General features: G+C 36.9%; 1 protein-coding gene across 4 annotated transcripts in view; it reads left to right on the top strand.

Moving 5' to 3' along the window:
* Nucleotides 1–21639, top strand: part of KALRN (kalirin RhoGEF kinase) — a 554985-nt gene that overhangs the window by 386657 nt on the left and 146689 nt on the right. For all 4 annotated transcript variants that reach the window (XM_087950201.1, XM_087950195.1, XM_087950194.1 and 1 more), the window contains exons 19-27: nt 1207–1321; nt 2745–2860; nt 4949–5071; nt 7463–7645; nt 8890–9008; nt 10214–10280; nt 13305–13414; nt 19428–19497; nt 20586–20675. In XM_087950201.1, coding sequence (XP_087806327.1) covers nt 1207–1321; nt 2745–2860; nt 4949–5071; nt 7463–7645; nt 8890–9008; nt 10214–10280; nt 13305–13414; nt 19428–19497; nt 20586–20675 — 993 coding nt within the window. The remainder of the gene's footprint in view (nt 1–1206; nt 1322–2744; nt 2861–4948; nt 5072–7462; nt 7646–8889; nt 9009–10213; nt 10281–13304; nt 13415–19427; nt 19498–20585; nt 20676–21639) is intronic.

Genomic DNA, 21639 nt, shown 5'->3' with positions numbered 1-21639 from the left:
TCATTCTTTTAGTTCTGTAAAACTAAAACAAAATTGGCTTGCATTTTTTTTTGTTCTGAAAAGGAATAGATGATCTCACACAAATTTGCTGCTGTCATGTTACCTCATATGAATCTTCCACTAGCCTAAATAGAATAGTTATGCATTGACTTTTGGTGTATCATTAGAGCTGATTCTAAGATAATAACATTTCTGCAAAAACAGAAGTCTAATAAATCTGTGTCCCCTGCGACATTTTTTTTAAAAAAAGGATAATAGCCAGTATGAAAACATGAAGGAAGGCAACTTTGGGCAAATATCCACAAGTTGCTTCTTCTCTTCTTTTTTTTGGCGGGGGAAGGAGAGGTAACAATGAGATGTTCCATAATCTTTGATAAATGTTAAGCTAAGATGGCAATTATCTTGAAAGTAAGATCAAGCTACAGAGCGGAAGAGCAATTGAAACCTCTTGAGTTTTTTCTTCGTCTCCTTTTTAAAGATGTATAGTACTTATGTTGAGAGGTTAAAGAATTTAAATCAGATCCTTTTCTTTTGTTGAGGTGTCCTTCTCTCCAAATTTTCATTTTCCCAGTTCAGAGTACCTCCAGCTACAGTAGTTGCTCAGTGGCTTGTGCATTGTACATTGTACAGATCCTTGTACAATAGGAAGTCAGAGCTGGGAAAGACCTTTGCCTTTGATTTGCCTTAAAATGTCACTATTGGTCTAACTAGGTCTTAAGCTATATGTACTCTTGATGGAGGAAATGACTGGCTTTCCTTCCTAATGCCACACAATGCTCATAAGTATGTTTTGAAAGAACTCATGGCTCTTTTTTTTAAAGTAACAACATACAAATGAGACAATTGTATAACTTTGAAGGACTAACTTCCTGAAGGAATTTATTGGCAGCTTCTAGAGTTAAAGCAAGATTAACATCCTACTTGGGACATCCTGCTTGGGACATTAGTGTTACTTTTCTTGGAAATGGGTCAATGTTTCTATGTAATGTTTTCCCTCATATCATCCCCCAAATGTTGGTTGTGTCTGACTGCAGTCTGAAGATCTCTCATGTTTTCTCATGCACATCAACATTCTTCAGAGGTCAAAAGAGAAAATAAAGCTCAAGTCACAGTTCATAAGGTTCCTTAATGTTTTATTCTTCCCATTTGCTTGTCAAAATTGTAACTGTCATGCTGGGTCTTGGGGGTGTTATTTGTTGCCCACAGGCCTGCACACTAGCACGAAGGAATGCAGAAGTGTTTCTCAAGTACATTCATCGAAACAACGTCAGCATGCCAGGAGTAGTGAGCCATACCAGGGGCCCTGAACAGCAAGTGAAAGGTCAGTGAGCCTCACATTAAGGGAATCATATCTTAGATTTTAGTAATATTGTATACCATGCACTCACTGCTTCTGTTTATACTCTTCTCAGGAAAGGATGGATTACATAAGAGCAGAAATGCATGCACTTACCATCTTTGTAGACCAAACCGAATATGATCAGATATCCCAAGGAGTTGCAAAATATTTTGGTCACATCTCAGAAATCAAGGAAATGGTTCTGTTGTATAGATTAGGAATAATCTAACTAATCAATCTAATCAATACCTCCTACCTGATTATTACATATGGAGGTACTTAAAATATATGAATGTCTGCAATTCATTCTGTTACACTAACCTTCAGGACTAAGTCTGTAATCCTTAAAAAGATTTGCAAACCTAATATTCCCTTCTTTACAAGTATTCTAGGTATAAAGGCTTTATTAGCTATAAACCTTAGGGATACCCCAAAAGTTGTCTTCAGAACATGGTTTATCATTTCAAAAAGTTTCCACATGCATCACTGTAGGGTTTCTAAACCCTAAAGTAAAAATGCAAAAAAAGAGATATTCTTCATGATGGGCAGCCATCATGTTTCTATTTCGAATTAAAGACTCTTCCTGAAATATATTTTTCTGTTGCACAATGGTCTTGAGCTACACTGGCGCTACACTTAAGTAACATATGTTACAAGCTTTAATATATGGATGCATTGGTCATTCATGGTCATGTGCTGAAAAAATCTTTGAATTTAAACCTTCCATTGCCTGATGACATTTGAACTGATGATGATGATGACCATAATGATCTAATATAGTTAAAGAAATACAATTGTTTCTAGTGGAAATTTAGATAATTATAATATCATGAGATGTATTTTTAGACTGTTATTTCAACAGGTACCTGCATAGCAATATCCTCAGAGAAATATGATTTAATAGAACTGCTAAATTTAATCAAGAATGGTAGAAACATTTGAAGAATAGGTACACTAAAAAGACATGGAGTGTATTTATGTTACCGAGAGTAGCTGGGTGTCTAAACTCTTAATGTCTACATAGCTTAAGGTTTGTTTGGTCTCTCTCTCTCTCTCTCTCTCTCTCTCTGTGTGTGTGTGTGTATGTATGTGTGTGTGTGTTTAATTTGTTTCTGAGTTTTGAAAAGCACAGACTGAAGTGTTCTTCACTAGTGAAAGTATTCTGCTTTTACAAGAGTTTTGAGCTCACTGACGTTCACAAAAATGTACTAAGCTGTTTGTGTTAATGGTTGTCCTTGCTTTGCTTTGCTTTTTTTTTTAAAAAAAAGGTCTGAACTGAAGTGTTTAACTCTAGGGAACTTACATCCTTAGGACAAAGTACAAGGGGGAACTCAGTAATCACTTTCTTCTGGCTGTGCTTACCAAACCAGCTAAGCAAACAGCTCTTCTCCTTTTCCTTCCATAGCCATTCTGAGTGAGCTGCTGCAGAGGGAAAATCGTGTTCTTCACTTCTGGACTTTGAAGAAAAGGCGACTGGATCAGTGTCAGCAATATGTAGTCTTTGAGCGCAGTGCAAAGCAGGTAACTTGACAAAATGCTGCACTTCTCTTCATTATTTGGGGACCACACTGGTGAATGTGAGGCAATTTAATAGCACTACCGCTAGCAATAGCACTTAGACTTCTGGTATATACCACTTCACAGTGCTTTACAGCCCTCTCTAAATAGTTTATAGAGTCCGTCTGACTCCTCATTTTACTGACCTCAGAAGGATGGAAGGCTGAGTCAACCTTGAGCCTGGTGAGAATCAAACTGCTGAACTGCTGGCAGCTGGCATCAGCAGAAGTAGCCTGCAATACTGCATTCTAACCACTGCACCACCACGGCTCTTAATAGATTGCCTTTGGAGAGAATTTATCTGTGATGCTTACTTTTTGTATTTAAGTCCTATGTCCAGTCCTTGCTAACTGTAATCACTGGAAAAGTTCAAGACAGAAAGAAACTAAATCCAATTGGTCATTAGTTCAATTAAGTATTAAGGCTAATAGATTTTGAACCAAAAACCATCCTTTTCATTTAATATTCTACATTCCATGGGAGAACCTGATACCTTTGCACCTTATTTTATAGCTGAAGCTTTGTTAGCTTCATCACATGAAGGTTTTTTTAAAAAAATGGAATAATGCAGTAAGAAAACTGGCATAGCCTTTCCCACTGCACACATAACCCTTTGATCTTTGATTTGCAGCTTGAAAACATTATAATATATTGGCATAGAAAAGAAATTTCACAAAATGATCCAGAAAAGCATATGTCTTAATATACGCTCAGTCCTTGTTAATTGCACAGTTCTCTCCTGTACTTAGTGCTCATACAGGCTAGCAGACAGCCAGCATAGACTGCATAACACAACGGTTATATCAGAAATACATTCTGTTTAAGTTTGCAGAATTCTGTTTTGACTTTATTTGTTAAATTTATTTGCCACCTATTCCACTGCTGGGCTACTCCAGGTGGCTTACAACAACAACAGGAAGAAATGAAAAGAAGTGAAAGAATTCAAGGCAATAAATAATCACTCCATACTGTAATATAGCACAGTCTGCATTCTATAAAAAGCTGTATATGGAGCCTTTCATAGTCTTCCATTTGGAAGTGAGCCACCAAAGACTGCAATAGCAGTTCCTGGAAGCAGTAGAACTAGTCTCTTATTCTGGAACCTCCTTTTCCAGGGGTGTCACTCACACTCACGGTGGCATCATGTGACTTATCGGGACTTTTTCCCCTTCGCTAAACCGGGTGGGGGCATAGCCAGCGTGTGACGCATCTGGCCCATGGGCCAGGAGTTTGACAGCCCTGCTTTATTCTATCTATGCTGCCTGTATAAAATGTGCCTCCCTTTTGACTTGGAGGGATGGTCTTTGCATTCTTCTTGGGAGCAATAATTTTTCATGGAAAGAAATCTTGTATTTCGAAGGGTTCGAGTGACAGTTTGAGCTTTACCGTAAGGAGAGTTCCCTCTCATTAGGGCAATTCATGATTCAAGAAGAGGGTCCAGATGAAAGGAAGTCCACTGGGGATGAAAATGGCAACTCACTCCAGTATTGTGGCAGGAGAACCAAATGAACCTCCATACCTAGGACATAATAATGGAAAAGGGTCCTCAGTGATTTACTGGGGAAAGTGTGCAGTGAGTTATTGAGGAAAAACAAAAGGCAAGTAATGAATAGCATTGATGGACACTTCAGGGACTTTTTCCTGCTTTCCGTATAAAACCTTTAGGAGGAATCTGTGTTTTGGTGGAAGGGAGAATTTTACTGCAAGGTTGCTCTCCATGGTCCTAAAAGAAAACCAAAATCCTTTTTGTCATCTATTGTACTGGCCGTGGTGCTGAAATTATTTTTCTACCATCAGCTCTTTAACATTAATTGCCTGAGCTATTATCTAGAGCAGATAATGGCATCCGATATAGAGCACAATACATTTTCTTACTTTTTTAATTTAATGTGGATGTTGCTCCTTAACTGTGCTAGTATTTTCAGATATTTTGAACATTAGGAACAGAGAAATATAATACTCAGTTCAGGATACATGGCTGCATAATAAAATGTATTAATCTTATAGTGTCATAAGGTTCTGGTTTTTTATGTATTTTTGCTCCACATGTAGGCTTTGGATTGGATTCAGGAAACTGGAGAATATTATCTCTCTACTCACAGTTCCACTGGAGAATCAGCAGATGAAACACACGAGCTTTTGAAAGAATATGGAGAATTCAAAGTACCTGCCAAGGTAAACTGTGTTTATAATTTATAAACTATATGAAGTTTTATAATTAAGAATTCAATAAATATATGATTGTGGAAGGCACTGCTGAGACAGCTATCCAACGTGGGGGAGGTGGGATTGCTTGAGCAGCATAATAAATCATACCATGAATTTGTACGTATGAGAAGAAGAGTTTAATGCCCTTTTTACTGTTTATGACAATTCAAATCTTATGTAAGTTTAAGGAGGGTGAGATATTCATTTATAAGTGAAATAACTCGTGGAATTAGTTTGATTTATATTATCTGATAGGAAATCCAGTTTAATGTAATGGTTAAGATGTCAACTTAGAAGCCAGGAGACAATGAGTTCTAGTGCTGCCTTTGACAAGAATTCAGCTGGAAGGAGGCAATGGCAAACCTTGCTAAGAAAATTGTAGGGATTTGTCCAGATTGTCTCTGAGAACCAGATACAATTAAACAGAAGGAAAAAAATCTGAAGATTATACTATTATATTATTATTATTATACTATTAATAAATATAAATATTTATAGTTCTTAGAATTCAGACACAATTCACATTATTTTAGACAACTGGACTATTAAACTAGTGAAGTTCTTAATGGTATGCTTTTAATATCGAAACATCATACTGCAATTCTTTTTAGTTATAAGATGATATAGGGGAGCGAACAGTTCGTTTGTATGTATGTTTATTTGTTTTAGGAAAACAATTTTAAGGTTCCTTAAGACAAATGATATTTAAATGTGGTGTAGTTAATGTGTTGGACTACAGATGTAGGTTCAAGTCCATCCTTAGCCATAGACGTTTGGCCTGTCTTTAGACTAGTCATACTCTCTTATCCCAGCCTATTTCAGTGTTGTTGTAATGGGAATAAAATTCTCACCTTGAGTACTAAGAGAAGAGGTGGAATATAAGTATGAACAAATAAACAAATGATTAGTAGAAGTAATTTTTATAATACTTTATAGCAATATATCATTAGTCCTCACTTAACAATCATTCTTTTAATGATTGTTTGATGTTATGATGGACCCACTCCCAAAAGGTACAAAACCCATGGTCACATGATCTCATTTTGGGTGCTTGGCAACTGGCTCTCATTAATGGCTGTTTGCGATTTTCAGCATTTTTTGCTGGCTTCTGGCATTGACTTCTTGTTTCTGGCAAAAGCACCCATTGGGTCTGTTTGGATTTGTTTTACAAGCATGGTGCTTGCTTAACCACCACAGCAGAAAATCAGATGTGGACACATGATCTGCTGAGCGACCACCATGATTTATGATCATAATTCTAGACTCAGTTATGGTTGCAAGCCGAGAACTACTTGTATGTAACTGCTTTAAGACAGAATCTCTTTTTTACATTCCAACTTTGGCTGTTTTTGCAATCATGCTTGAGTTTCCCAACCAGCTTTGTTGCTCCAATAGATAGTTTATTAGAGATGTGCTAAAAGAGAGTGATTGGCCTAAAAGTCATATGATGAATTTCCATGGCTGCAATGTTAATTTGAGGCTGCATTCCCCCAGTCTTTATCCAATATCTTGGAGGGTACACTAAACTTGTTTTTATTTCCATTAAAAGTAATTTAATCCTAATGTTATTTTGGGAAAGTTTTTCATGTTAGTTATTTATTTTGTATGTTGCCTGTTGCCATGTAAGGACAAGTCTGCTTATTTGTCAATTTCCAGGCATGATTTCCCATTCAGCAGTGTTTAATAGAAATAAGTGAAAGCATAAGAAACTGTTCAGAGCCATTATTTATCTTTATCTTATTTTTAAAAGATTATCTCAGAATCAGACTGCTCAGTTATATAGAGGGTATTCCAGTGGGTGGGCACAAATATGAGTGGAAAAGAATTATTTTGGAAAAGAATTTTTTTAACTACTATGTAGCTGGCATTACTGTATCATATATTCAGTAAGAGCTATATGCTAATTTAAAGTCTTTCCAGTGGCACAAGATGAAACATTTGGGTTGGTTTTTTTTTTTTGCCATCTCACCCTTCTTTCCTGGAAAGCATTTTTGAGGATTGGAAAGACCTTTTGGAACAGCCAGTAAGTGATATAGGCAGAGCAATTAGACAAAACTCATGTGCCTCTCCTTATGTGGGTTCTGTTAATGCCAACAAATACTGTGAAATGAAACCCACCAGAGCTATTTTATTCTTACTTACTTGCCCTGATGTCTGACACAGAACACACAGATTTAAAAACCTTTTGATGGCAAAAGCCGCATCCCACCTACACTCTGTCTCCCAAGATTTTAAGGACATTTTCACATTAGCAGCATTTGTGAAAAATACAAGGCCCAGATGGTTACTTTGTGAATTAAAACGGAACAGAATGTCCGTGAAAGATGTGATAACCAAGAACAACTCTTTTTCAAACAGCAAACCAGGGAGAAAGTGAAGCTTCTCATTCAGCTGGCCGATAGCTTCGTGGAGAAAGGACACACACATGCCACAGAAATTAGGAAATGGGTTACTACAGTTGACAAGTGCTATCGGGATTTTTCACTGAGAATGGGGAAGTACCGCTACACTTTGGAAAAAGCTCTTGGGATCAATACAGAGGTACTGTAAGTTGCATGTTTTTCTGACATATCTTTGTTAAGGAAGACGGCTGGATTTGGGATATATGACATTCTTTCCCATCCACCCTGTCCTGCTTTGCTTTGGTGCAGCATGGAGATAAGAATAAGAGAAACAATAGGACAGGGACGGTAGGCACGTTGGTGCGCTTATGCACGCCCTAAATAGATTTGGAAAGACAACATTTAGCTCCACTGCAAGAATAGAGAGGTAGAATAGATAGTATGAAGGTGATTTGGTTGATAGTTACAATGCTCCCATAGATAAAAACCATCTGATGACCATGTGGGAAGTGTTGCGACCTTCAGAAGTTTGTTTAAGGCCTTTTCAGTCTAAGCTTCCAGCTGCAGATAACATGCTTGACTTGATTCCCAGGGAATGAAAGGGTTAAACTGCCACAGGGTGAAATTCAGCTGTTCTGTGCCCAACAAGCAATAATCCCATAAATATATAAGCTTTAAGGGAGGGGAAAAAAATGACTGAAAAAAAGTTTTTCTCCCAAAGAAAGCTTTGAAGAATCTTTGTGGTTTCACCATGAAAATTAACTTATAGACTAATTGAAACAGTTTGTGTATGTGTGTGATTCTTGTTTCCAGAAGCCTCCCCCACCTTGCTAGATCTTCATTTGGTCCCCCCAAATTTGCTTCTGAGCATGAAGGGAGGAAATAGCTGGCAGAGGAATGTGGGATAGAAAGCTGTTGTGGAAATTGTAAAAAAAAGAAGGGAATTTAGTGTTTTTAACTGAGATCAGGCCACTGAATTGAGAATGACTAAGTCTATGCTTTGAATCTCATTTTAACAAACATAGGTAGGATATGCTTGTTTCTACCATTGAGAAGATCAAATTGCATCTCTTAGGACCAATATTTTGGAAGACAAAAAAAAAAAAAAAAACACGTCCCCACCCCACTCCCCCATCAGTGACCTTATGTCTTTAAGAAAAGAGGAAAGATTATTTTCATCACTTGTCTTTAATTGTCTTTAAGAAGACCCACACAGTGGGAGGAAAAAGCTTCCCCAAATTCTTTCAGCATCTGTGACTTGTCAGATATGCCTTTAACTAGTTATTCATAAATATATCAGTGCATTTGGCCTTTTTGCACTGTGAAATATTTCCTTCCAGTTTTCCTTCCATCTCTTTCACTTTGTGGGTACAGTTTTGCATTTATTTATTTATTCACAAAGCATAACAATTTATTAAAGCTTTGTGTCACTGCATTTTTCAGGATAATAAAGACCTGGAGTTGGACATCATTCCAGCAAGTCTGTCTGATCGTGAAGTAAGGCTACGTGATGCCAGCCATGAAGCCAATGAAGAAAAGAGAAAGTCAGCCAGAAAAAAAGAGTAAGTGGTGAGAATCAGGTGCCTCAGTAATATATGAGTTCGCAAAATGCATCCGCTTCTTCTCAGCATATCAACAAGCTCACCCAGATGTGAGGCAGCTAGAATATCATGTTCTGTACATTTGTACTGCATGTTATTCTGGCAAATGGCCAGAACAGAGATAGAAGAAGAATAACATGTAATCACATGGATACAGAAAGTCTGGGATAAATCCAATCCAGATGATGATGATTATGTTGTTGTTATAGTGATGCTTGAGGTTGTTATGCATTTCAGAAAAGGGCACATCTATTTTGTTTGGATAATGACATGTTACTCGGATATTTTGTTGCAGATGTGTTTGAAACAATAAAATATTTACAAGCGTGTAGCAATTGCTATTGTGCTTGTTACTGAGGAAATCTCAGTATTCTAAGGGATTATTCATTGGGAACTAGCCAATAAATTGTTTCTTGTTCAGTTTGATCTTCAATTTCCCCATGATAAGTAGGAGTATCATTCCATGCTTTATTATAGCCTGTATTCATTTAATGGTTCAAAAAATAGTGATGCTATTGGGCAAGGAAGCAAAAAAGGGCATTATATCAAAATGTAGTGTGACAGAATATTATGCTAGAAATTGTATTCTCTTTTGTTCTTTATATGTTCATTGGTCAGGAACTAATTCCCCCACCCCCCAGTTTATCAAGTTAAAAGCACAAATTGTATTACTTCGGTGAGATTAACAACAATGGCATTTCTTCTGGATTCCAGAAATTTTACAGTCTCTAAAATGTTAATTATTATGTAAATTACATAGTAATGTCAAGATAACTATATTGCACAACAGATTCAAATGTATTCATACTCCAATATGTTCTAAACAGAGCGCTGGAACATTCAAAGAAAATAGTAATCTATTAAAGTCTGAGAACTCTCAGTAAGAGAAAAAAAATATTAGTGCAATTACTGCAGAAATATTTAGCATCCATCATTCCAGACACACAGATAACATACATATCTTCATCGTCTCTTGTGTTTTATTCATATATTTATATATTATACTCCAGCTTATCTTTTCTATGGAAGGCTTAAGGCAGTGTTTATAATTTTTCTTTCAGAAATGTTATCAGCATAACTATGAGACAGGCAAAATGGAAATATTGTGTTGTGTCTGTGTGCTTGTTCTATATACAGTATTTACATAAAATCATTTCTACTTGTAGGTTCATCATGGCTGAATTGCTTCAGACCGAGAAGGCCTACGTTAGGGACCTGCATGAATGTTTAGAGGTACGGTGCCTTGCAAGAATAAATACAATGTTTTATATAAAATTCATACGGTGTAACAATTTGTTGTATACAGTATACCAATGATTTGAAAAATAATAATGATTTTTATTTCAGTGGTAGCGTACAGATTGGTGGCCATTATAGCAAATGTGACTTAAGTGAAAAAGGGGAAAGCCTAGTTCATTCCTTCTGCTTTATGGTGGCAAATTGGTAGTTTTTGCTGCCAACACCTATTTTTGAAAGGGCACCTCCCCTGACATCCACCCTATCATGATGTGTGTGTGTGTGTGCGTGTGAAAGAAATATGGCTGTCACAGCCTGTACTGAACAATTGAAATATCAAAATGTGACATGTCCATATTGCAACTTTCTGATCATATAATTCCAGATAGGCAGATTTTGTTCTTACAAAACAAATGTGATGCGAGTTAATTGAAAACAGGAAGTGATACATGTTTTTATTTTTTTTCAAAACCAACTTTATTAAATTTCAAAGGAAGATAAAATACAAATTAATAAAAAGAGATTAACAAATGAAGGGATTGGAGTAGAAAAAAGTTAAGTGACAAGAGAAAAGAAGGGCAAAAACAAAAAGAATGACTTCCAACTTTCTTTAGTAAATGTATAAATATATAATAAATAACCTCATACTATAAATTAAAACAAAAATATCATATAAATGATGCAAACTAAATCATGCAAACTAGGGCTATATAGCAAAACAGCTATTTATTTTAAATGTAAACAAACCTTTAAAAACTGCCTTTCTAAAAAATACACAGTATTTCTATAATCATAACAAATCTAATTAGCAAATCCTAAAACTTCATTTTTATCTTTCTTAAGTAAGAAGTCCAAAAGGGTATCCATGTATAAACAAGCTAGAGAAACTTTTATCTTTAATCAAAGTGGTCAAGAAATGATAAATGTTTTTAAAACTTCTTTGTACCCATTAGTATTAAAGTGCCAGCATTCAAGAATGGGGGAGACCAACACAGAGCTGTTCTGACCATGGGACAGAAATTAAAAGAGCAAAACAAAACAAAACCAACCACAGCTCAACTACACAATGCTCCAGACAGCTCACAAAATGTTAGTGGTCTGTTTCAAATGCAGCAAGAATATTATAGATCACAGGGTGAAATTACAAAATACTACAACCCCCCAAGAATATTCTTTAAGACATGTTTTTACTAAGCATAAATGATGGAATTACATACAATTCTTTAATTTATATAGAGAAATAAAGAACTTTATAGAACAGTACAGAAACATCAAGAATCCAGTGTAGATGGATTCCCCCCTCCCTTTTTGGGGAAGGGGGTGTGGATTTCAAGCTTGAATGAGGGGCTTTGGAAAAGGTGATAAATTCCCACCCTTCTGCAGATTTATTCCAGCTTGAATTCTGCCCTTAGTTTTAAAAGGAGCAAGCATGTTCTGTTTCTAAGAGAGGGAATGGCTGGGGTATCTTGCTCTCTCTGTATGTAGCAATTTTTTCTCTCACTCATGCGTATATGTAATATTCAAGCAGCCAGCACACTGTGAATGATTGACAAAGCTTTGTTCACAACAGGTACTTATGACAGACTCTCTACATAAGTGGAATTGTGGGGAATATAAATAGAAATGATGTGATCAAACTGACGTGTTACATGCTCAGCTGAGTAAGTGAAGGAGCGAGAATACGTGGCATCCAAATAGGAGAAAGGATTTTGTGGGATGTTCAAAACATTTCAAATTTGAAAATCCCTATCTTGAATTTAAAGCAGTCATTCCTTATGCAAAATGGGCTGTTTTGACTGTTTGGGAAGCGTTGTAAGCCCCAAGCAGATGATTTCAAATTTGAGAGAGAAGTGTGTAGGTTTGAAACACTTCCCAGACAATTTGGCACTTGTGTTTTGAACACAAAATAAATGTTCTGGAGCTGTTGCTTTGAATTTGAAACATTTTCTTAACTACTAGAGTTTTGAATTATTTATTATTATATTCTGCCTTTCCTCAAGGAATTTAAGTCAGTATATATAATGCCACCAGTTTTTCCAGTAAACCTTGCAATGTACCTTGGAATAACTTCTCTTCAGAGGTCCCACAGTGAAACTAGATTTGATTCTAAGGCTGCCTGGTCTTGTTCCAGTTTTTTAATCACTAGTAAAGGTAAAGGTAAAGCTTCCCCTCGCACATATGTGCTAGTCATTTCTGGCTCTAGGGGATGGTGCTCATCTCTGTTACAAAGCCGAAGAGCCAGTACTGTCCGAAGATGTCTCTGTGGTCATGTGGCCAGCATGACTAAATGCCAAGGGCACATGGAACGCTGTTATCTTCCCATTAAAGTGGTCCCTATTTTTCTACTTGCATTTTTACATGCTTTCTAACTGCTAGGTTGGCAGAAGCTGGGACAAGTAACGGGAGCTCATTCCATTATGCAGCACTAGGGATTCGAACCGCTGAACTGCTGACCTTTCTGATTGACAAGCTCAGCGTTTTAGCCACTGAGCCACTGTGTCCCTGTTTTTTAATCACTATAGGACCCATTTCTCTGTGTTTAGCATAAAAAGAGCATGACAATATTGGCCTGTAGTTCCTTTTGGAGCATTCACATTATTCACACCATTGAACAGGTAATGGCAGTGGTCTCCAACCTTTCCAACTTGGAAAGACCAGTGGTGGGGGAGAAGGGATGGTTCCGTGCGAGCAATGGGTGAGTGTGTGCACATGCAGCTCCGTTTGCACAAGTGCTGGACATGCGGTCCTGCCATGTGTTGAACTAGATCGGCACACAAACGCACCTGCTCATGCCACTTCCACAGCCCGCTTCTAAATGGGCTGTGGGCCAGTAGTGAGCCAAGGCCCTAGAGTTGGGGACCCCTGGTTTATGGTGTTTGTATACTGAACGTTTCTCAGATATTCTCTGCTTTTACCAAGAAAAATAAATAGTAACTTTTTGGCTATATATAACTTTTCCCGTGCTTAAGAACTGTACAAATATGTAAAATGAATAAATGTACAATACACATTGTTTTCTAGACCTACCTTTGGGAAATGACAAGTGGAGTAGAGGAGATACCGCCAGGGATTCTGAACAAGGAACACATAATATTTGGAAACATCCAGGAAATATATGACTTTCATAACAAGTATGTTTTCTAAAACATATTGAGATATGTTATTTTTTCACATCATGGAATATGCAAAATACAATTCCTATATAAAAGGTAACGGCACTATTGTTACAGAAACATATGTTCTGTCATACTCAGGATGAAGACAATGTCTGTGTGGTGTAACTATTTAGTTTAGTTTAGTTTATTTGATTTGTCAATTGTTTACAAGATAATAAGTACAAGTGTATACATAGTTGTGAATATATGAAATGGGTACATATAAGAAAAATAATAGAATAAGAGAAACAATAGGACAGGGACGGTAGGCACGTTGGTGCGCTTATGCACGCCCCCTACAGACCTCTTAGGAAAGGGGTGAGGTCAATAGTAGACAGTCTAAGGTTAAAGTTTTTGGGGTTTGGGGAAGAGACTACAGAGTCGGGTAGAGTATTCCAGACATTGACCACTCTATTGCTGAAGTCGTATTTCCTGCAATCAAGTTTGGTGCGGTTTACTTTGAGTTTGTATCTGTTGTGTGCTCTTGTGTTGTTATGGTTGAAGCTGAAGTATTCATTGACAGGTAGGACATTGCAATGTATGATTTTATATACCATGCTTAAGTCTGACCGAAGACGGCGTAATTCAAGGTTTTCTAGTTTTAGAATTTCGAGTCTGGTGGCATAAGGTATTCTACAACAAGTAGAAGAGTGGAGAACTCTTCTTGTGAAATACTTCTGGACTTTCTCAATTGTGTTAATATCACATACGTAATAAGGATTCCAGACTGATGAACTGTATTCGAGTATTGGTCTAGCAAATGTTTTGTATGCTCTGGTTAGTAGTGAGATATTACCAGAGAAAAAGCAACGTAGGATTAGGTTAACAACTCTTAATGCCTTTTTGGCTATGTAGTTGCAGTGGGCTCTAGCACTTAGATCATTAGAGGTGAGTATTCCCAGGTCCTTTACAGAGCTTGGGTCATCAACAAGATCTTGACTATTCAGCTTGTATTTTATTTTCTGATTTTTTTACCAATATGTAAGACAGAGCATTTATTTGTTGAGATTTGAAGTTGCCATATGTTAGACCATTCAGATACATAGTCTAGGTCTTTTTGTAGGGTAGTAGTATTGTCTGTGGTATTGAACAGCTTTACATCATCAGCGAAGAGAACGCAATTGCTCTTGATATGATCACAAAGGTCGTTTATGTAGATTATGAAGAGAGTTGGTCCTAGAACACTGCCTTGGGGAACACCACTATTGACAGGTACTGGATTTGATAGGGCGTTCCCGATTTTGACCATTTGTTGTCTGTTTGACAGGAATGCTTCTATCCAGTTATTCAGTTGTCCAGAGATACCATAAGATTTTATTTTTAGGAGTAGTTTGTCGTGTACCACTGAATCAAAGGCTTTACAGAAGTCTATGTAGATTGCGCCTATTGCTTTGCCCTGGTCGAGTTGTGTAGTCCATATGTTTTTGCAGTGTAAGAGTTGCAGATTACAGGATAGTTTTTTTCTGAAACCAAATTGTTTATTGGAGAGTAGGTTGTTTGTCTCTAAATGGAGGATGATGGATTGGTTAATAATTGATTCCATGACTTTACAGGTGACGCAGCATAAGGAGATTGGTCTGTAATTTTCAACTAGGCTTGGGTCTCCCTTTTTGAAGATAGGGATGACTGTGGCTTGTAACCATAGGTTAGGCAAGGAGCTGGTCCTGAAAGATTTTTCAAAGATTATGCTTAGAGGTTTGGCTATGGCAGTGGATAGCTTTCTTAAGAAGTACACACATATTCCATCCGGTCCAATAGATAGAGATGGTTTTAGATTGCGTGAGTGCTTTTTCAACGTTGTCTACTGTAAAATCGATATGTATTAGATCATTGTTGTTATCTGTGGTACGGCTAGGAAACATTGGGCATGATCCATTACTGTTTACAAACACTGAGCTGAAGAATGTGTTAAAGATGTTGGCTTTAATGGTGTCGTCGCTGCAGTCTTTACCATCAGGTCCTATCAAGGGAGGGATGGACCTTGAGTCTTTTAGTTTGTTGTTTACAAAATTGTAAAAAGCACGGGTGGAATTGGTGCTTAGAAGGTTTTCCTCTTGTTTAATGTGATAATTGGTGCATTCGGTCTTTATCTGGTGGCATAAATTTTTGTATCGGTTTTTGAAATTAGCAACGTGACCAGATTTGTTTTTCCGCCAGAGTGATCTCTTTTTGGATTGAAGTTTCCTTATTGATATGGGTAATCTGCTTTTTGTTTTGTTTTTGGAGTTGTTGTTGGAACATATAGTTTGATGACTCTTTTGACTTCAAGTAAAAAAATGTTGTAATGGTCTTCAATAGTATTGCATCCAGTGAATAGAGATTGCCAATCGAGGGATGAGAGATCGTTATCTATAAGATCATAGTTGCCTTTTTGAAGTTACAATTAGGGATGACATCATTGTGGTGATTTTTGTGTGGACGTATGTTGAGGCAAAAGTCAATCATATTGTGGTCACTACTGGAAAAGGGTTCTTTGGTTTGTATTCCGTAAATTAAATTCAAACTATTGCAGAAGATGAGATCGAGGCAGTTGTTTAGTCTAGTGTTGTTGGTTACTAGTTGTTCAAGACCTAGATTTGTAATAGCATTGTAGAAGGTTGTGTGTATGATTTCAGTTGTACAATTATTTAGGGTCCAGTCGATATGAGGTAGATTGAAATCTCCAAGAAAGATAAAAGGGTATGGGCAGGATGTAGCCCATGTTAGTAGTGTATTTAGCTTATTTACATGTTCGATGTCATAATCAGGTGCTCTGTAACATAGTAAGAATCGAATTGTGATATTTAAGGATAGTTCACAGATGATGGTTTCAGGAAGGGCAAGCTCCTGGGTAACTTGGATATTTTTTAGATGTAAGGATTTTTTATAGAATATAGCAACACCACCTCCTCGACGATTTTCACGATCTGATCGGTAAACATGATAGTCTCTTACTGTGGTAATGGAGTCGGGGAGAGATGCATTGAGCCATGTTTCACAGACAAATATGATGTCAAAGTTAGCCATATTTAAGAGGATGAGAAATTCAGGTATTTTATTCACGAGGCTTCTTGCATTGAGTAGTTTGCATTTAAGTCCGGCAGCAGTTGGGATTGAGGTAGTTGGGGGCGTGCGTGCCTAGTCTTGGGTGATGGTGGGTGGTGGGTAGTTTTGGGTGATGGTGGGTGGTGGTAGGTGGTTGAGGTAGGGTGGTGGTTGAGGGTAAAAGTTGGGTATTGGGTTGCGTGTCTTACTTTTGATAGAGTCAGCATGGTAGTCAATGTACAGGTCCTTCTCTCCATTGTCTAGACGGGTTTTGAGTTCGATGCAGAGTGCACGGGAGCGGGCACGTTGCTGTATGGTTAAGTCAGGCGGCAACGGAGGTTTTTGTGGTTGGTGTTGGTTTTGGCGAGTGAGTTTATAGTGTAAATGAGTTTACGTTTGCTTGATTCATTTTTGCAAATGATCCTGCACAAGCGTGGGGCCACAGAGCCGTCTCTATTTTTGAGCTCTCGGTCAATGCGGGAAATGTCAAGTATTTCATCACCGGAGATGGTTGATGCTTGGTAATCTCTGATGATGTTTCGGACAGTTGTGATGTCATCATTGACAATGCTGTCTTCTAGTCCAAATAAGATGGCGTTTGGACGTTTCCGTTCACGCTCAACAGCTTCTCTGATGAGGATTGGGATATCAATATTTGTCTGGGTTGTGTTTATTTGTGGATTGGGTTTTGGATTGGATTGTGGTTGTTGGGTGGAGATGTGGTTTGTAGCTATTTGATGTTCAGGTTTTTGTGTTGTGTCTTTTTTTTCAAGGTTGGTTATTCTTTCTTTTACAGCGTCCAGGGATGCTAATATGGTGTTGAGGGATGTTTTAATGGTTTCGATGGTTGAGGATGTTTCAATGGTTTCAATGTTTGGGGATGTTTTGATGGTTTCGGTGGTATCATCTCTTTTAGACAGATCTAGTTTGGATATGCATAATTTGCAGAAATATGGAAACTCATTGGATGATTCTAGGTATCGAATCATTTGCTCAGGTAATCCCAAGCAGTCATGGTGAGTGTATTTTTTACACAGAGAACATTTGATGGAGTATTTATTATCCTTTAGATTTTTGCAGCATTTAAGGCATGTGCAGGAGTCTTGAAGTTCATTGGTGCAGGAGTCTTGTAGAAAACTTAGTAGGAAACTATGTTTCCTACTAAAATATATAGTATGATGTTTGGTTGTACAGGAGGCCAAAACTATCTTCTGCCCAATAAATAATGTGCCTAGAAGTTGACATGGAAGAAGAAGTTATAATACCAATCTGTCTTCACCTGTGCCATTGGTAGCTACTCCATTCTATGCCTTAAATTGTATTGCTGCAGATGAAAATCACTTACTAATTATCAGGTTTAGAAAGGAATTTTATCTAGTATAATTGGCTTTAATGATAGAGCTTCTGTATTCATCATAGCAACACTAATACTTGGCTGTTGAGGGTTGCTATTATGTTGATTCATTGAGTAAGTCATGGGTACCATGTTGACAATGAATAAGTAATTTTGACAAGCTCTACTATAGAGCTTAGTGCAGTCATGGCACCTCTTTTCTCAAAATGGGAATTTCCTATAAAGAATATTATACACCAGTGCAGCTAAAATTAGCATTCTGTTTGCACAATTATGTGGAAGTAGCTGTTCAAAAGCCACACATTTTAATGAACCCATAACTTTGACTATCTCCTGGTCTGGGAGTAAAGTATCATGGCGAGTAGACTGTCCATCAATTGGCTCCTATCCTATTTGGTATAATTTGTAGCCAATTCAAAATAAAAATGAATTGAGTTTTACTTGAGCATGAAATTTACCTTAATTTCATCTGTTTACATTTAGGACATCTGCGACCTTGAGTGATCACTTTTTAAATGTTGTGTATTCAATTAAGTTATATCTATAGACTCCTATACAATTCTGGCAACTTATAACTAGGAACCGAAATATATATTATAAATATATCAAAGATACAACAGACTGGAAGAACAAAGTAATCAAAACAAGAACAAAGCAAAACAAAACAAAGCAAAATTCATGGTGTGCCAAGGCCTGGGAGGACAATCAGGCCTTTTAGTAGTTTCCTGAACAACATTAGAGTGGGAGCCATATGAATATCTGGGGGGAGGTCATTCTGTTTGATCAATCTATTCTCCAAAAGCACCTTAAGGCAGGACAAGAAGCAATGGATGAAAACTAATCAAGGAGAGAAGCAAAACTAAAACTAAAGAGAATTTACCTGACAGTTAGAACAATTAATCAGTAGAATGTCTTACCTCCAGAAATTGTGGGTGTTCCACTCCAGCACAGGAGATTTTTAACAAGAGATTGGACAACCATTTGTCTGAAATAGCATAGGGCAGGGGTCCCCAAATTTGGCAACTTTAAGAATTGTGGACTTCAACTCCCAGAAGTCCAGAAGTCTTAATGTTGCCAAGTTTGGAGACTTCTGGTATAGGGTTTCCTTCCTGAGCAGGGGATTGGATTAGAAGTCCTCCAAAATCTCTTCCAACTCTTATTTTGCAATTCTGTTAGAAAGTTCTCCTGAAATTGCAGCCTGGGTCCCACAAGATGACAGAAACCAGAATGCATCGACTCTGCTGGACCAAAGCAGACAGACAAAAACAACTGGAGAGAAGCAGTCCCTGAGATAGATATTGTGTACTTCTTTTAAAAATAAATGTTTGCTTTGATTCTGTGGTTCCCTCCCTCAGTGCCACTAGATTCTGCAGTACTGGAAAAAATGTATACATAAATAAAATTGTGGCCAGAATGTCGATCCCATAAAGAGAATCTGTTCAATAGCATTATGGCCCATTTTCCTCTCATGTAAAACAATAGTAAAAGATGAAAAAGGCATTGGGAAGGTTAAGTTCAGAGCTGCTTACCCAATACCTATTGCCATTTTGTTTCCCCAGTGAAGAAAATATACTGTGACTAATTTCTACCTTTGTTTTCATTTCTTTCCAGTATTTTTTTGAAAGAATTGGAAAAATACGAACAACTTCCTGAAGATGTTGGTCACTGCTTTGTCACCTGGGTAATAAGTCTAAACATATTATTCTTTACTTTTGAAGGTTTTGTATATTTGTAGGTAGGTTTTGAAGAGACCAAAATGGTAGATTATATTCACTCTTTTTCTGATATAAAATAGTGAAAATAGCCTGAATTATTTATTTCCTGTCCTCCAAACCTGCTTATTCTTGTAGATTCCTGAAGCTTATTCTTATGAAACGTATTCTTTGGGAGCAGTCATGGCTGGTGTCACAAAAGTCATGATAATAACTGTAACTTTGTGATTAAAGGCTTTCCATTTTCTACATACATTGAGTGAGATTAAGCCATTGTGGCTGTTAACTTGACTTTTTAAAACTGTATTCTTTGAGCAAATCTGGGTGGATTGTACTTGTTGAATTAAGGTTTCCTTTTTTTTTAAAACAGTAGTCATATTATTCATTTAAATCATTGATTGCCCATTGGTAGATATAACTCATCATATAACATTTTCCTGCTGCCAAAGGTTCATGAGATCAGTGCAGTATATTAGTGAGTTAAAATATTAGGTGAATCATTTCAAGTCAGGAAGTTTGTCAGAGAAATATAGCATATTGTTGAAAGGAATAAAATGTCATACTTATTTTGTTCTTCATTGAGATCCACTGAAATGAACTATAATCTTTTATTTTCCTGTGTTCTAGTTCTTTATTATATAGATGCACACGTTGCAAAATGTTGAAAGTGGGCAGAAGCCATGTGTTACTACAAACCTTGAACTGAGAGACTTTAGGGAAATATCATTTATTAATCTAATTAACTCTGATTAGCTCCTACTATGAGTTGTACTGGCTATATTTCCATGGCCAAGGGAGATTTAAAAAGAAAAAAAGACTTTAAAGAGTGGCAGTAGGTACAATAAGATTTTCAAAGTGCTAAGTGATTTCATCATGTCTGTTCTTTCCTTATATGTCATATTTCATTCTGAAGCTAAATAAATATACTTTTTTATTAATCTGAAATATATCCATCTAAAAGAGATGGATTTATAACATTCCAGTGGAAGCCAAATGGAGAGCCCCAACCACATTTCCTAATCTTGTCTTTCTTTCCCTCTTAATATTAATTTTTCAGGCGGATAAGTTTCAGATGTATGTTACCTACTGTAAAAACAAACCTGATTCCAGCCAATTGATCCTAGAGCATGCAGGAACATTTTTTGAAGTAAGGACAATTTACGGCTTCTCTTACTTAGAAAGAGATATGTGCTGCTGTTTGGTTCCCATCTTTTCTTCTACCCCTTCCTTTTCCCTTTTGAATAACTCTTGTGAATTGATTTTTTTTTTTCAATTACTGCCCCGGGATAAAGAAATCTTGAATTCCGAATTCCGCCGGGTATATCCCAGGGCATGTGTAATGTTACAGGTAGAAAACACTGAGGTTGCTGAAGTTGTTGCTTGTCTTAGAAAATGACCAAATATTCTCCAATTTTCAGATTGAAAGAAACTAGCAATAACAGCGAAGTATAAATTCATCTTCCCCTCTTGAAAAAAAATACTTTGAATAGTTCTTTTTCCCACATTTGCAATCCCTCAAGAAAATTGTCCAAAAGAGTTGATGAGAATTCTAGTTTAGATTTGGTCATGTTACAAGGATTTCAAGGGTTTGCCTATAAATGTTTGAGCATCATCAAAATATCTTAGAATGGAGTGTCACTTCCTTTTGGGGGCTTTGTGTATATCTGACTCTGTATTATTACCTCTGTCATAACACAGCAAAAAAAAAAACACCTATGAATAAAAATCAAATTATCCAAACTTGTGCCAGAAAGTCATTGCCTTATCATTTTTATCACACAAATATTGCTTCATTTGTGCAAATAATTGCATTACCAGATTCTACAGCAGAAATCATAGCAGTGGCTAGGGAAAATGCATATGTCTAAGAGAAAATAATTATGCTGATTGCTAGGGAGATAGAAAAAATTAGGTAAAATTAGGATTATTCTGGTGGTCATATGTTATTAAATCCTTTGTTGCATTCTTGCAACAAAGTCTTCTTTGAAAAAGTAACTAGCCATGATACATTTGCACTTTCCATGCAGTTTTTCAATTCAGGCCTGTCTGTTTCAGTAATTAATAGAACCGCCTATTCATTGGAGTGTTAATTAAATTGAAAATTTACAATG

Source organism: Notechis scutatus, chromosome 1, assembly GCF_049901735.1.
Source record: "Notechis scutatus isolate UNSWTSFEM ecotype Mainland chromosome 1, rNotScu1.2, whole genome shotgun sequence".
NCBI classification, from domain to species: domain Eukaryota; kingdom Metazoa; phylum Chordata; class Lepidosauria; order Squamata; family Elapidae; genus Notechis; species Notechis scutatus.
The sequence above is the reverse complement of the archived record's forward strand: the minus strand, read 5'-3'. Positions and strand labels throughout refer to the sequence as shown.